The sequence below is a fragment of the Rhododendron vialii genome, chromosome 5a, assembly GCF_030253575.1.
Source record: "Rhododendron vialii isolate Sample 1 chromosome 5a, ASM3025357v1".
Taxonomy (NCBI): domain Eukaryota; kingdom Viridiplantae; phylum Streptophyta; class Magnoliopsida; order Ericales; family Ericaceae; genus Rhododendron; species Rhododendron vialii.
In genome coordinates this window covers 26,810,590-26,825,840 of record NC_080561.1, presented here as the reverse complement: position 1 = coordinate 26,825,840, position 15,251 = coordinate 26,810,590, and the positions used below count along the sequence as shown (strand labels likewise).

General features: G+C 36.6%; 1 protein-coding gene across 2 annotated transcripts; it reads right to left on the bottom strand.

Annotated features, from left to right (window-relative positions):
• Positions 1-1,032: 1,032 nt before the first annotated feature.
• On the bottom strand, positions 1,033-14,817 carry LOC131325620 (homeobox protein knotted-1-like 1). 2 transcript variants are annotated; one of them, XM_058357956.1, is made up of 7 exons: positions 14,574-14,817; positions 13,921-14,431; positions 13,683-13,793; positions 11,645-11,792; positions 2,942-3,195; positions 2,162-2,362; positions 1,033-1,422 (listed from the first exon to the last, which is right to left on the bottom strand). In XM_058357956.1, exons 2-6 carry the CDS (start codon positions 14,161-14,163, stop codon positions 2,174-2,176), a joined length of 945 nt encoding a protein of 314 aa, XP_058213939.1. In that variant the 5' UTR covers positions 14,164-14,431; positions 14,574-14,817; the 3' UTR covers positions 1,033-1,422; positions 2,162-2,173. The 2 variants fall into 2 exon arrangements, with proteins under 2 accessions (XP_058213939.1, XP_058213940.1); XM_058357957.1 differs by having other exon boundaries at positions 13,921-14,724.
• Positions 14,818-15,251: the final 434 nt, after the last annotated feature.

The following is a 15,251-nucleotide window of genomic DNA, read 5'->3' as shown; positions in this document are numbered from 1 at the left end:
GTCTACATTGTTGCCCAGACAAATTGACAAGCATACCAACTTACCAAGCAATCATGGAATACCATGTACAAACATAACGAATTCTACGCTAAAAGTCTGGTTTCATAGCATTGCATCCATTTGCTATGTCTGAATCTGAACTCTTGGCTATTTGGGAAAACAAGAATATACTTGTCATCTCAAAGATCCATTCTCGCCCGATGCTGTTATTGCTAGAGGCTAGAGCAAAGGATTGCGCTAAGTGGTTTCAAAAAGCATCTGCATAGACTAGTAGTTAAAACTCTGATCAGGGGAGGCTCAAGAATTTTAGTTCAATTGTAACAAAAACATAAAGAATTTTTTTTCATACAAAGCTCTATATAAAATGAACATTTTTTTTTTTATTGAAAATGAATTGTGCCTAATTTATTTTGTTTTGTTGAGTTATATTATCTACATATTTACTAATTTAAGTGAATATGTGGGGTGTGTCGAGGCTCTATCCAGCTGCCAGAATCAATTGGGAGCAATCAAGAAACATGCTCATCCGCTTGGGTGCCCAAGATCCAGCCATTTCAAACACATTGAATTCAAATTCGGGACTCCAAGTCACAGATGACCGTTTCAAGAAAAGGACTAGTTGTATAAAATTTTGTTACGTCGGAATTTCATGTTTACCGAAACAACGCTCGAGATGAACTTACAGCCAATCACATGGATGACGACGGTATTCAAGTGGTTAAAATTATTTTTGACGAACTTTCTGCTGTTAGTGACAAATATTTTTGTCTCCAAACCGTAAACTGATTTGAGCGACTCTAACCAATAGCACAATGCTTCAGGAATCAGGATTACATATTCCATTACACCCTGTTACAATCTTTAGTGGAAATAATTTCTTGAATATATAAAATTTTCTATGAGTAACCAGATAGCCACAAAAAACAAAAGAACCCCATAAAAATGACAACAAAAATGTGGTTTCATTTGGTTTTTCCGTCACCTTTTCATCAGCAAATCCACCATCCAAATAGTCTAATAGATCTTTCGATATGCTTATGGTTTTAGTCTCACTTTGATTGAACTTCACCAAGTCATACAACTGTTTTAACAGATTCGAACATTATCTACCAGTTCTGTTTTGTTTAGAAGGAAAACAAAACAAGAACACATAGACTGCACCTAAGAAATTGGCATTTCATATGCTTTGTACATGAGTTATGGAGTACATGTAATGAGTACCACATGAAATTGAAATAACAAGGGACAAAATAAGAGTTTTGCCCCCTTGTACAGGAAAAATTCCACACATACTATAAATTAGATAAAAGTAAAATCCTTTCCACTTGATGAAGGATTAAGCACACCACTTTCCCCCTTCAGGTAGTAGGCTCCATGACTTAAGTTATAGGATGTGCCCAGAAATATCAACTTCACTATAATCTGCATGTATAGGGAAAAGAAACTCTTCAATGTAAAATGCGGGAAAAGCCTCCTCTCTTTCTGGAAACACACTTGACATGGAGAAACAAGAGAGTTATGCTTTTCTTTTGGTACATGAAATGAATATGCAGTTAGGCTGCTAGTCCACATATATTGCTCTCAGACCGCATACCTATAGTGTTGTCAACAACCCCATTCAACACATATCTACAGCAGCAGCACTAATTCCAAAAATCTTCTAGATGGAGAAACTATTCGGTCTGGCCTCATTTTACAGTAGCCATGGATTTTCACTTGCCATTGAGTAGGTCAAAAATTCGTGGCATGTGTTGCCCGGGCATAGATATTCATGTTTTACGTAAGTTTTTCAACTCTACTGCAAGTGCTAAACTGTTTTCCATGATATGTGAATGATCCTGTTCAAGTCATTGTCTCGCATACGGTTTGTACCCTTTAACAAGAACGTGACTGGAAAAGACGATACTAGGAAAATACTTCACCTCTTTATAAGATTCCACATGTTTACTTCAAAATTGGTTTAATACATTGCACACACTACATGCCATCAAGCATAAACTTAAAAGCTGAAGCGAGATTAAGTTATAGCATGCAGAGTTCAATTATGCAAAAACAAAAAGAAACAGAAAACAGCCAATCACACACTTCCTTTTACACAGATTAATTTCCAGAAATGCACTGATGAGGTAACAAAAAAAGGAATCTATTGCTTCAAACAAACCTTGTTGTCAGTTCAAATATCCACACTTCCAGTCCCTCCTGCATTGTCAAAGTACCCAACACTGCCACTGACACCTTCCATGAGAGCAAATCTCATGTCTTCAGATGGTTTCCAATGCCTTTTTCTCTGGTTAATGAACCAGTTGTTGATCTGCTTTTGGCCTAACCCAGTAACTTCTGACAATTTTGTTTTCTCCTCTTCCTGTACCAAACATTCATTCGGTGTATTTAGAGATCTACACAGAATTCTTAGGAACAACAAAAAGTGAACTGAAGCTTCATCAAAGTCAAACAGTTGTAGTCGGACTGTTTGATGTTCCGTTGAACTAAATTAGGGATTCTGTTTGATGGATGAAACGCATTTAAGGAAATATTTAGCACTCTTTTGCTTTCAGTGACCAAGTGTAGGAGTATGACATAAGTAATGGAATTATTAAGTAAATGTGTTCTTTCGCTTGTAGACCATTAGGAAACTCTAAAGCTGATAAAATAGTCTGGCATAAAACTATATTAAAGCTTTTCATCCCAGTTTTAATGTGGGAAAGACTGCAATCACACCAAACTAGCTGAAAGTTGTTCTTGACTTCACCAGAACCACTGACAGGCAGAAAATTCGCGAACATAGGTTTTTCAGCAATCACTTTGAGAAAACTAGGTTTAAAGGATTTAAAATATCAGTAGGAATCTTGCAAACTGCACGTGGTTTTCTCATTTAGGATCTAGGCATCTTCCTCATAAAGTACTCCAATGAAAAGGACAATAAGGTCAAATTTCAAATTACCGTAGGGTATGGCCATCTGTAATGTGTGTTCCACCAGTCCAGCAGCGCGGTCCTTGCATCCTTTGGTAGCTTTCCTTTCTTTCTTTTCTTCAGAAACTCCTTTCTCAGGCTGCTGAGATAACCACTATACTTACGCAATAGCATTTCTTTAAGCTCCTGGTCGCCTGGACGGGCACCAGAAGATTCTTGACTTTCAGCTGCTTCCCCCTCTCCTCCACAGCTCAGGTCCCCCTCCGAAGATCCTGCATCTTCATCTGAAAACACAGAACCCATAAAAAGATGCCAATTACATGCAAGTCGCCTTTTAAGCACGAGTTGGTACATTGGATCACATTTTTTAGGACAAAATCTTTCTGACATTTCAAGCGAATCAATCGATAATACGGGCCAGGATTCAGATTCCCGGATGTATAACTTACTAAGATGCTACCATGCAAGGGAGCCAGTGTGTTTGTGATGGTGTAGTGGGCCAAACTGAAATGCTTGTTGGGCCTAACTAGTGGACAGCCAAGAGCACGAATCGGATGGGCGTGTTGCTGGTTTCGCCTGAGCCCAAATCTTTGGAACTGCGAATCTAGGCCCGGGCCGGACTTGGTCAGATTAGGTCCGATCCGATTGAAGACGGAAGATCCGTGAGGATACCAAGCCGAGCAGCTTGGCCAAGTGGAGTCCGTCCATGTGTCCATTTGGCACTTGCTGCGTCACACATGACATCAATCCTAAAGGCGATGTGCCTAGGATGTGTTCATGTGAGCCTAAGAGTGGAAGTATGGTGAAATAGTGTGATAAATTACTTTGTCACCCTTACACGGTCCTTGTGTTGGTCATTTATCCCCTCTCTCTCTCTCTCTCTCTCTCTCTCTTATCAACTTTAATAATTCGTATGTTTTCAAAATACAAATAATGACTAAATACATATATCCTATATATTCCCAATATTGAGACTATAATAACTCATTGTCATATTATTAGTATATAATTTAAATATAAGAGATTAAATTTTATTTACAGTTGTGTAATTTTTATTGTAAGTAATAAGTACAATAAACATTGAGCACAAGTAATTTAGCTTATGATTTTTTAACGGGATTTTTAGCTTATCATAAGCACAAGTAATATCCATTGAGCTATGGGATAAAGAAAAACCAGAGAGATTGACGGCATGCAACTATGCAAGTAATTTAGCACTGTGGGATAAGCTAAGGATAGGGTAATGGGTGGGATAAGTTTATCCGGGTGTAGGTATCTTGCTTATCCTGGTGGAATAAGGTAGATGCAATTGCTTATACAAGCACCTGATATAGTCCAGGATAAGCTTGTCCGACTTAGCAGCTCCCCTCAAGATTCAAGATCCCCATCCCCACCATACCAGTCCAGGATAAGCTTATCCGATATAGCAGCTCCCCTCAAGATTCCCATCCCCACCATACCCCTCAAGACCCCACTTGGTGGACACCACAAGGTCAACGACAATGATCCAAACTGTCCACCTCTTAATTCTCATTCAGACCAATCAATATGCAAAAATCAATTTAATCATATACCGATAGGTACATTATTATTCATGTCCTTCGTTACGAATTGAACCATCAGTTTAAAACTTATATGTACTGTCCATTTTATAAAAGTAGACTCAATTAGTGGGCGTGTTTATCCCTATCCGATCAAATTAATTTTTTACATACTACTTTGTCCCGGTGAGATTTACGAGGTAAACGGTTCAGATAGTTATTGCTTGCCTTGTGGAAGTCCTTAGTTGCAGGAACCTCCAATGTGGGTGGCGAATCCATCTCGGAACCTCGCTCCCGCGCTCCCAAGTCAGGAACCTCGCTCTCGTTGAGAAGGAACCCGCTCCCAACTAGGATAGAACCTCTTAGGCATATAAATCCCAAAAGAAACAAAAATAAAAGATACCAAGCAAGATAAAAGATAAAGTAATGATAAGATATTAGAAAAATATTAACTTAAATTTGCTCAGTTAGTCAATTACATAATATAACTATAATATTACTTAGTTACTAAGGCAATCTTTGCAATTGACATGATTGACGCATAATAATATTTACCTGCATTATATATTTTCATGTATTATTCTTAAATGCTCCCAGTCCCGGAAGAGGAGCTCCTATAATTCTCCACCACCGATCCCGCTCCCGCCCTCGCTTTGTGTAACTAAGATATGGAGAACAGCTGGAATCACATATTAAAACTATATATATTTTTATGTTTTGCATTTTAAGTGGTAGAATAATATTTCTTTTTTGACATCTAACTACATTAAAATACATAAAAATAAATAATTTTTCCTAAACGCTCTCGACGGCACTCCCACACTTCTATGATCATCCGCTCCCCCGCTCCCGCCCCCGCTCCCGCTCCTGTCCCCGCTTCCGCTTCGTGCAACTAAGTGTGGAACCCACAAAATGGGGTCTTGAGGGGAATGGTGGGGATGGGGTCTTGATTGGAGCTGCTTTAAAAAATTTAGGTCTGCTCTGGGTTTGGCTTAAATAAGCCACTTGGTTCTTTTTTTTGGTCAATTTTTTCTTTTCCAATCGTTAGTTTTGAGTCAATTGTAGCTTATATTTGTCTTTACTCAATATATTTTAAGTTTATCACAATATTTTCACTTTTTCGATGCATCTCGTCGGATCGAACTAATAATTCACAAAAATTTGATACAAAACTAACGAATGCAAAAAATCAATAAAGACAATAAATAAGCCAACTGGCTTATCAAGCCAAATAAGGCCTAATACTCCTTTTGGATTATTTCTATGTTTGGTCTAATTTTTTTTGTCAATGTTAGTTTTGCATCAATTTTTTTGGATTGGTTCATCACGACAATAGGAATATAACTAATAATATTATTCAAAATTAAAAAATACAAAAAATATTTGTCAGATTATTTTTTTGCTTTAGTAAGATCTTTTAAGATTTTGACAGTAATTTATTAGTACATTTTATATTCCTCTCGTCAAGATGAACTAATAGTCCGCAAAAAAAAAAAAAGAAGATGCAAAATTAATAAAGACGAAAAAAATTTGAAAAAAAGCAAAAAAGAGAGAAGGTAATTCAAAAGATTATTAGGCTAAAACAAGTCTTACTTTAATTTTCTAAGATAGAGAGTTTTCCATTCTTGTAAACTTATTTTTCTTCTTCTTTTTGTGTGTTTTGTTTGTCTTTTCTGAACTTTTGTTAGATTTGTGTCATATTTTTTTGAATTAATCATCTATCTCGACAAAAGAAGTTTAAAAAGTACAAAATTATAACGGAAAGCAAAAAAAGTTCACTAAAGATGAAAAAAGTATCAAACATCTGTTTTATTTGTCTAAATTGATATCTTATTTGAATTTTCTTAACATCGGTCCATATTTTTATACTTTTTCGATTCGTCTTGTATCAAGAACGTAATCCCAAAAAATAGGATTAAGATCTAAACAAAAAGTAAAAAAATATCAAAATATAAGTTCCAAACTTATAAGTTTACACGAACTCAAAGAGTGTTGGATTGGAAATGCTCTTCAATAGTATTAGTATTATTATTTATTTGATGCATATTAGCATATGGCATGCCACGTTCATTATCATGTGTATGTATGGTAAGGGTTCAATCCAGAGCTGGTCCGGACCTAAAGCAAGTGTTGCGGCCGCTTTAGGCCTCCAATGATTGGAAATTACGTGGATTCTTTTGTTGTATTATAGTCCAATAAAAAAAGTCTTATTTTTAATTTTCGTTTTAAACCCTGAAAAATCAGGGTTGGCTCTGGTTTAATATTCAATGGTGGTTAGGCCCCGTTCCGGAAACCTTCTTAAAAAATAAGTACTTATTTTGCCACTTCTCCTTAAAAAATAAGAAAGGTCATTCCACAAAACCCAAATAAAAAGTTCCTTTCACATTTTCAAACTCAAAAATCATGTAAATGAAAAAAAAAAATTCAATTTTTTTTGCACCGTATTAAAAATCTCAATGAGATCTATCAAACAAGATCCATAGTGATAGGAAAATTATTTGCGTAAACACATGATTTTTTAGCTTGAAATTGCCTTATACAAAAAATAAGACTGTTGCTATGATAATGGGCGCCGGCGGAGGGAAATCGTACCGGCAGCCGCGCCGGGCCATCTCCGGCCACCGGACGGCCGATCCGAGCCGTCCAAAAATTCAAAAAAAAAAAACCGAGGGGGCCATCGCGGGAATCAACTGCATCCGAGGTGTGTAGGGTGCTTGATCCGAGCACCCATTTTCCGTGTATATGTGATGATCATATATACACAGAAAAGGGGTGCTCGGATCATGCACCCTACACACCTCGGATGCCGTTGATTCCCGCGATGGCCCCCTCGGTTTATTTTTTTAGAATTTTTGGACGGCTCGGATCGGCCGTCCGGTGGCCGGAGATGACCCGGCGCGGCCGCTGATACGATTTCCCTCTCCGGCACCCATTGGTTCCTATATAAATTCTGAAAAATAAGCACCTCCTTCTTATTTTTTGGGGAACAAGCCTTCTTATTCAACAAAAAATAAGTTCTTATTTGGGTGGTGGAACACAGCCTTAATATCCTCAACTACTACAATATATATAGTACTATAGTATATATGGGTATAAAGCAAAGCAGGACTGTCTGTCGGCATTCCAAATTTCAAGTTCCAAAGAAATGCAAACTGACAAGTCTCAAGAAAACACAGCCAAAGTAATGGGGGATAACGCAGAGCATCCCACAACATTTATTACTAAGTAAAACCAAAGAGTGGGATTTCTGACAAGATGTTACACTGGTGCATGTTTCCAAGGAGTCAGACCTACGGTTTATTCATGATCAATACCCCCGGCCTATAATTATATTTCGTTTCAAAACTGATCAGTTGGAGTATTTTTATTTATTTATTTTTTCTATCAAAAATGCTACTTGCACAACTGTTGTGTTGATTGTGTATGTAATTCTGACCGTGCAGATGTATTTGGACGGTTTAGATTTTATAAAAACTCTTCAAAGGAAAAGATTAATTTTTATGGGGAAGAGTTTGAGCGAATCCTGACCATTTATTACAACAATGGACGGCTAGAGATTGATTGTGTGTTGTGTTTTACACAACCGTTGTGAGTGTAGCACTTTTGTTTTTCTATTTCGTCTTCATGTCTTGATATATTATCTTCATAATGGCTACTATTGCTACTTTTTATAGCATATATTTTCATGTAGGATTAATATTTTGAGTTTTCTAAACATACGCGTATAAACATATACATTAACTGTAACATAATACAAATCTAAAACTGTAACCAAATTAAATTGGTTTAGTTTGGTTTATTGGTCCAGTATTCATAACATTGGTTAGAGGTGGTCAAAGCACCGCGGTACATTCAATAAAAACATGCTACCCACTATCCAATCAGAGTGATTAATGCATGCTTGGATGCTATGGGCCATGGATGTCTTGATCAAGAAGGCGGCATCATACAGTTAATTTACCAGATTTATATATAATCATTCTATATCGAAAAGTATATATGTGGGAGTTGAATTTTGGAGAAATTGCATTTCAGTAGGAGTTGGGGGCAAATAATGCCCAACTCATGGAGAGGTTTTTTCGAAATTACATAAATATGGAACGGAAGAAAAAAAAATTCTCATACATGAAACGGAGGAAAAAATATTCCCCATACATGGAGTTGGTTGTAATCGAATCTGGGTTTTCTAAGTTGCCCCTTCTATGAATCTAAGATTGCATCTTATATGGACCTAAGTTGCCCATTCTATGAACTTAAGTTGTTCCTTCTATGAACTTTCTGAGTATTCAATTTCTTGAGCATTTCTTTAATCTCCTTACTATTTCTATTATTTTTTAAGAAATTTGGGATTTGGATTACTTGCAGATTTGAGTTTTAAAAATACTTTGAGATTAGTGTATTTTGGGTTACCGATTTCATGTTTTGGAATTCTCCATTCATGAAATGGAGGAAAAAAAATTTCCAAACACATGAAATCGGTAACCCAGATCTGCAAGTAACCCAGATTTTAAATTTCTCAGAAAATAATATAAATGGTAAGGAAATTGAAGAAATGTTCAAGAAATTAAATACTCAATAAGTTCATAGAAAGAGCAACTTAAGTTCATAGAATGAGCAACTTAGGTCCATATAAGGGGCAACTTAGACTCATAGAAGGGGCAACTTAGGAAACCCAGATTCCGTTTCATCCAACTCCATGTATGGGGAATATTTTTTCCTCCGTTTCATGTATGAGGAATTTTTTTTCCTCCGTTCCATATTTATGTAATTTCGAAAAAACCTATCCATGAGTTGGGCATTATTTGTCTCAACTCCTACTGAAAATGCAATTTCCCCTTGAATTTTTTGGATTATTTCTTATTATCAATAAACAAATGGAGTAGTAGTAATATATATCCACATCAATGGTATATAATGATACAGAATAAAAGCAAATACTTCTAAAGAAGGCTCTAAACCCCGTCAAAAAATGGAGTAAGACATAAGGCTGGTTTAGCCCAGGAAGTTTCTCTCTTTGGATTTTAGTTTTGTTGTTATCCAACAGATGTACCTATCGCGTGTACATTAATCCTTCAGACCCTCTTAAATTCTTCTTCTTTTTTATTAATCTTTATAAACGATTACAAAGATTAAACAGAGGCAAGAGCACACCGGCAAAACGCCAACCAAAACAACAAAAACCCTGGGAAAACCTAACTAAATAACACCCAAAATAACTGAACGAAAACTCGAACCAAACCTCAAAACCCAAAGCTCTACAAAAAGCGAAAACCAACCGAAGCTCTTACGATTTTATAATTCTATTTCGAGCCACAACAATGGTTCAAACTGTTCATCTCGAATGAGTCAAAAAAAATTCAAACGCTGCGAAAAACCCGTTCAACTTAGCATAAACAATTATATGAACCAAAAGTAATTTGTTTTACAAAATGGAGGACGAAATATAATTTTGAACTTATACCATCAAGTTTAAATGAGTTGTTCATTTATCTTCTGTCTATTACAGGGATATTGTTATATGCAAGATTTACGAAATAAACGGTTTGAATCACCGTTGTGGGTTCGGGATAGGTAAAAATTGAGCATTTGAAGGAGTAAAGAGGATTACAGTATGGAGAGGAGCTCCCCCAGTTTATTGGGTCCGATTAATAAGTCACTCTTGTCTAGGTCTCCATTAAGTAATAGGGTCCCCTTAGTAAATAACTTTTGTTGTATTCTTTGTACCGTCTTTTTTGTTGCTCCAACAACCCTTCTAATTTTTTTCTACCAAATATAGCTTTGATAACCTATGTGGTATCTGAGGACTCATTTTTGTAGTTTTAAAATTGTGATTTCAACCCACTCTTAGTGTGTGTGTACGTACTTATTTTTTAAATTAAAGATGATATATTGTGAGATAATGACCTGTCTCGTAAAGGCTAAGCGAAAAATAAGTACTTAAAAAATAAGAACCTTAGCGGAATGGAGCCTTAATTTATTAGTTTCATATCTCACCTCATATTATATTCATCCAAAACTAATTTGTTTGGCAAACAATCCATAAGTTTACTAGATTCAAATCAATTTTTTTGAATTAATTGTTCGTCTCAACAACCAATCAATATCCCTAAGTCGGAAAAAATTCATATAAGATACACTAAAAACACTTAAAAATAGTTATAAAAAAACCTATCTTTTACGAAGTTTTTGTCATTGAATCAGACGATTAATTCAAAAATTGAACACGAACTTGATAAAAAAAAAAAAAAGAACATAAGGAAAAAAAATGATTTTGCTAATAACCTCAGTCCAATCCGTTGTGGATAATTCACTCTTAATATCAAAAAAAATTAGGAAAGTGATTTTGGCACTCTTCAAATTGATAACCGCACTCCCCAAAGGGGAGTGTCAAAATCAATCATTATATGGAATTGATTTTGGCACTCCCTTGGATAGTATGGTTATCAATTAGGGGAGTATCAAAATCAATTTCTAAAAGAGGAGTGCTAGGTACTCCGAAAGAGTACCCAGAAATTACCCCGAATTTGAAAATCAATGGTCCAGATTCACTTGAAGTCAATCTGGACCATCGATTTTCAAATTCGTGGTAATTTTTGGGTACTCTTTCGGAGTACATAGAATTTTCCTTTCCAAAAATTAGAATATCAATGTATTTTTCACATATATCAATAAGCTTTTTTGAATATCTATACATATCAATGAACTTTTGCACATCAAACATTGTCTACCGGATTGAGGTTGGTATCTTCTATAAAAATAAAAATAATAATAAAAAGAAGCAAGGCAATCACGCACAGATAGCCCCTCCACCTTTATACCAATTGGAAAAAAATAGTATCTGAGGAGCAACCAAAAAAAAATTCTTATCGTCTGGCCAGGAAAAAAAACAAAATCAACAATGTACAGATAAAGGGGGGAAAAAAACAAGAAAAATCACTGAAAAAAGGTTTGGAAAAGACAACACAGAGATATTGAAAGACGCATCAGTTTAGGGTTTCCCACTGTTACTACAACCCACGATCTGTGCTTCAACTTTACTAACGTGCACACATGACACAACCATGCTTGTGTAGAGCTACCTCGACGTATGGCAAGCGTGTACGTTAAGCATGAAAACTACTAGGAGTATACTCTTACATGCGCACAGGGATCTAGAGAGAGAGAGAGAGAGAGAGAGAGAGCAGGTTATTACCCGAATGTATGTTCCCGGAGGTTAACGTCAGCGTCTCCTTGCAGAGGTTACTGAGCTGTGACTCGATGTTGGTCAAGAACGTCGTGGCTTCATCGAACGGCTTCGACAGCTCCTCTTTGTACTTGTGTAGTACCTCGCAGTACGATTCCTTCAAATAATAATATTCACCCAAAATTAAATTAAGAACCATTTCTCTTTCACAATGACAATACATCGATCGCAATACAGCGCTATACCGGTTGGTTGCTGCTACGTGACCTTTATGGCCGCTTTTATTACTATATTTTGCCAAAATTAATTTTAAAAATTTAAAGCACTATTGATTTTCTTTTTTTTGAACAGCAATTTTTTTAATTAATCTTTAAATGTGACTACAATGATCGAAGGCAACAAAGAGAAAGGCAATAAATACCCATTCAAGACCATAGCTTTTGATTGGGGAAATGCTAAGTGCAAAAAAAACGTACCCAAAAATTACTTCGAAAGGGCAAATCAATGGTACTGATTCACTTTGAAGTGCATCTGTACCGTTGATTTGCCTTTTTGGGTAATTTTCGGGTATATTTTCTTTGTACCTAGCACTTCCCTTTTTGATTGACAAGATGCCGATTAAAGAGAAAATCCAAGGGACAAAGTCCACACCTGATTCTCAGTTCTCACTATATGTTATTTGATACAAAAATTCTAGAGGCACATCACCTTAATCACACCTCTCTCATATATAGGTGGGTTCCACTGAAACGGACCCCACTTGTATGTAAGAGGGATGTGGTTAAAGTGATGTAACCCTAGCACCTCTCTGATACTCCTGTTTTCGCAATTTCTACCCCTGTAAAACCTTTATTGATTCAGCTCCTCTAATCTTTTTTTTTACTCTACAAATACTGCTACTAAAATAACAGTACTAGTGTATTTCTCAATTGATAAGAACATGGAGAGAAAAACTAAAACAAACTTAACCTCTGAGAATAAACAAATAAATAAATATATAAAACGTGGCCGTTGAAAATTTTCGAACTAGCAATCCTATGTATCCAAAAATTGAGCAACTCAAGGACATTAAAATTATGAAGATTGCGGAAGACTTTTGGAAAAATGACGGCCAATGACGTGTTTGATAATTAATACCTATCAAGAACATTTTCAATATTAACAAATGTTCTCAGCATGTCCTTTGCGGGTATTAATTATCAAAACACGTCCTGAACCGTAATTTTCCCAAGACTTTTTTCCTGTTTCAAAAAAGCCTGTCCGCTTGTGCAGTTAAGTTGGGTACATCACTCTTTCCCCAAATCCTGTTCTAATGGGAGCTTCGTGCCCAAATGAGCTCGTTGATTCTGATACTAAGAGCATCTTCAACCCATACACTAAAACTTCAATGGAAAGTATGGAGGAACTCCAACCCATAATCTACAATTCATCTCTGGTTGGGAGAATGGATTTTGGTCTTCTCAATATAGGAGCATATAGGGGATCATCCCCCTATCATCTCTTCAAGAGAACGAAGATCCCCCTATCCTCTATTCAAGAGAACGAAGATTTTAATCTTAAAATGCATATAACATCTAATCGATAAACTTATATTTTACAAAATTAAAGTTATTGAAAACGTCTCAATGTTATATTTAAAAAATAAGACTCATGTTCAATATATTATGAGAAAATATTTAGGGTTTATTCGTTTGGGGGACTCAAATTTCAACGAAAAGTCTTTAATAAATTTTTTCTATCTTTTTCTCTGAACTGATTACACTTTAAAATCTCTTTCATAACCTAAACCGAACAAGGTCTTAACTTTGTAAATTCAAATTTGTAGGGAAAACGAGAAATTGTTGAGTTTTGAAAGATATGGACCGTGTGTGGTTGAAAAAATGAATAGTACCATCTCCTAAATTTAGCTTTTGAATATAAAACATTATTTTGATCCTCAATCTTGAGAGGATTTGGGTCGGAGATGCTCTAACCACTGTACACTGCCGCCATTCCGTATCCTTACGGCTCTTTCGAACCGGGAGAGAGAGAGAGAGGGAAGTGTTACCATAAATTCGTCTAGTTCCGGATCGGCTCCGATCTCACAGCAATTGCTTATCGGAAGATTCTCTTTACCAATTTCCTCCAGAAGTGAAGCCATCTCCGGCGGCGCTCCCACCTGTGACATACAGCAAAGGTAGTCTGACAAATGACAATATAACTAGTCACTAGAATACGTACACACACACACACGTCGATATGTGTATAGGGAGAAAGTAGTACATGTGTAATCAACGCTCAATCACCTTTCGGCATTCGATATAGGCAGAAACAAGGTTAGGGTACAGCGGATGATTGGCGATCTGAGCTTTTACGAGATCGGATATCTCCGATCCGGCGGCAACCTCCATATTCACCGTCTCGAACCGGAGCATGCTGTCAATTTGGCCGTGAAATCCAGTACTCATACTACTGTTCGGGAAATTTCCGATTCCAGTAACATCGTTTGAGAACGAAATCGACGAGTGCAGCCTGTACAGTTCGTCCATTGACTTAAATAGACTAGTACACAATAATATTGCGTTGAGAATGATCGAATGTTCATGAGAGTCGTCCCCCAATAATTGAGCTACAGTCCCGATCAAGCTTCATTAACTAGAATTTGAATTAATTGGCTAGAATTTTAGAGGAACAAAAGTCCCGGAAGATCGACGGCTGCGATTTCGAGAGGATCAATAATTCGAGCTTTCTCAGGCCTTAATCTGTCATCCGGTTCCAGCTCCCCTTTAATGCGGGAATTTCAACTTCGCGGAATCCCTAAAAAAGAACAGAAGCCTGAACAGTTAAGAGTAGTACTGATCTGGAGATAGAATTTCAAAAGGCAAGACACATATGAATTTCCGAAGAACTTAAAATTTCTAGAGAGAGAGAGAGGGGGGTGGGGGCTTGAGAAAACTACCTGTGAGACAATTTGTACACCTGAGAATTGAAGGTGACAAAGACCGGACTTGAGTGGGGAAGGAAAGCAGAAAGGGGGGGGGGGGGGGAGAGAGAGAGAGAGAAGGTGGGAGAAGATGATTAGCTTTTGTGTTTGGGAGAGAGAGAGAGAGAGAGAGAGAGAGAGAGAGAGAGAGAGACGGGTACCGCGCGCACGTTCTCGCACGCTCTTAAACAGTGGTAGTGAGGAACAACTGACTGATGATTCGTTGAAATCTTCATGCCATGCCGTGAGGCGTATCTATACGTTTATGGAAAACCTCACTTTTGCCCCTAATAGGTAGGTATACCATACAACGCTGCTAACCACACAAATAATAGTGTATAAATTGTGCAGAGATTTTATTATGGGATTCATTATGGGTTTCACAGAAATGATTCGAACCGTTCATTAAATGTGAAATATTTTTTTTAAGGGTCTTCACAAAAAATCATTTCAATCTGATATCTATAGGTTCTCGATTTAATCATTTAACTTTTCATTTAGATTTTTGGATTAAAAGTTACTCCGTAGATGATTGGATCAAACATCTATAGGTATCGAATTGAGCTGGTATTTTGCGAAAACCCTTGAAAAAATATTTTATATTTAATGAACGGCTTGATTCGTTTGTGTGGAATCCGTGGTAGACCCCACAAT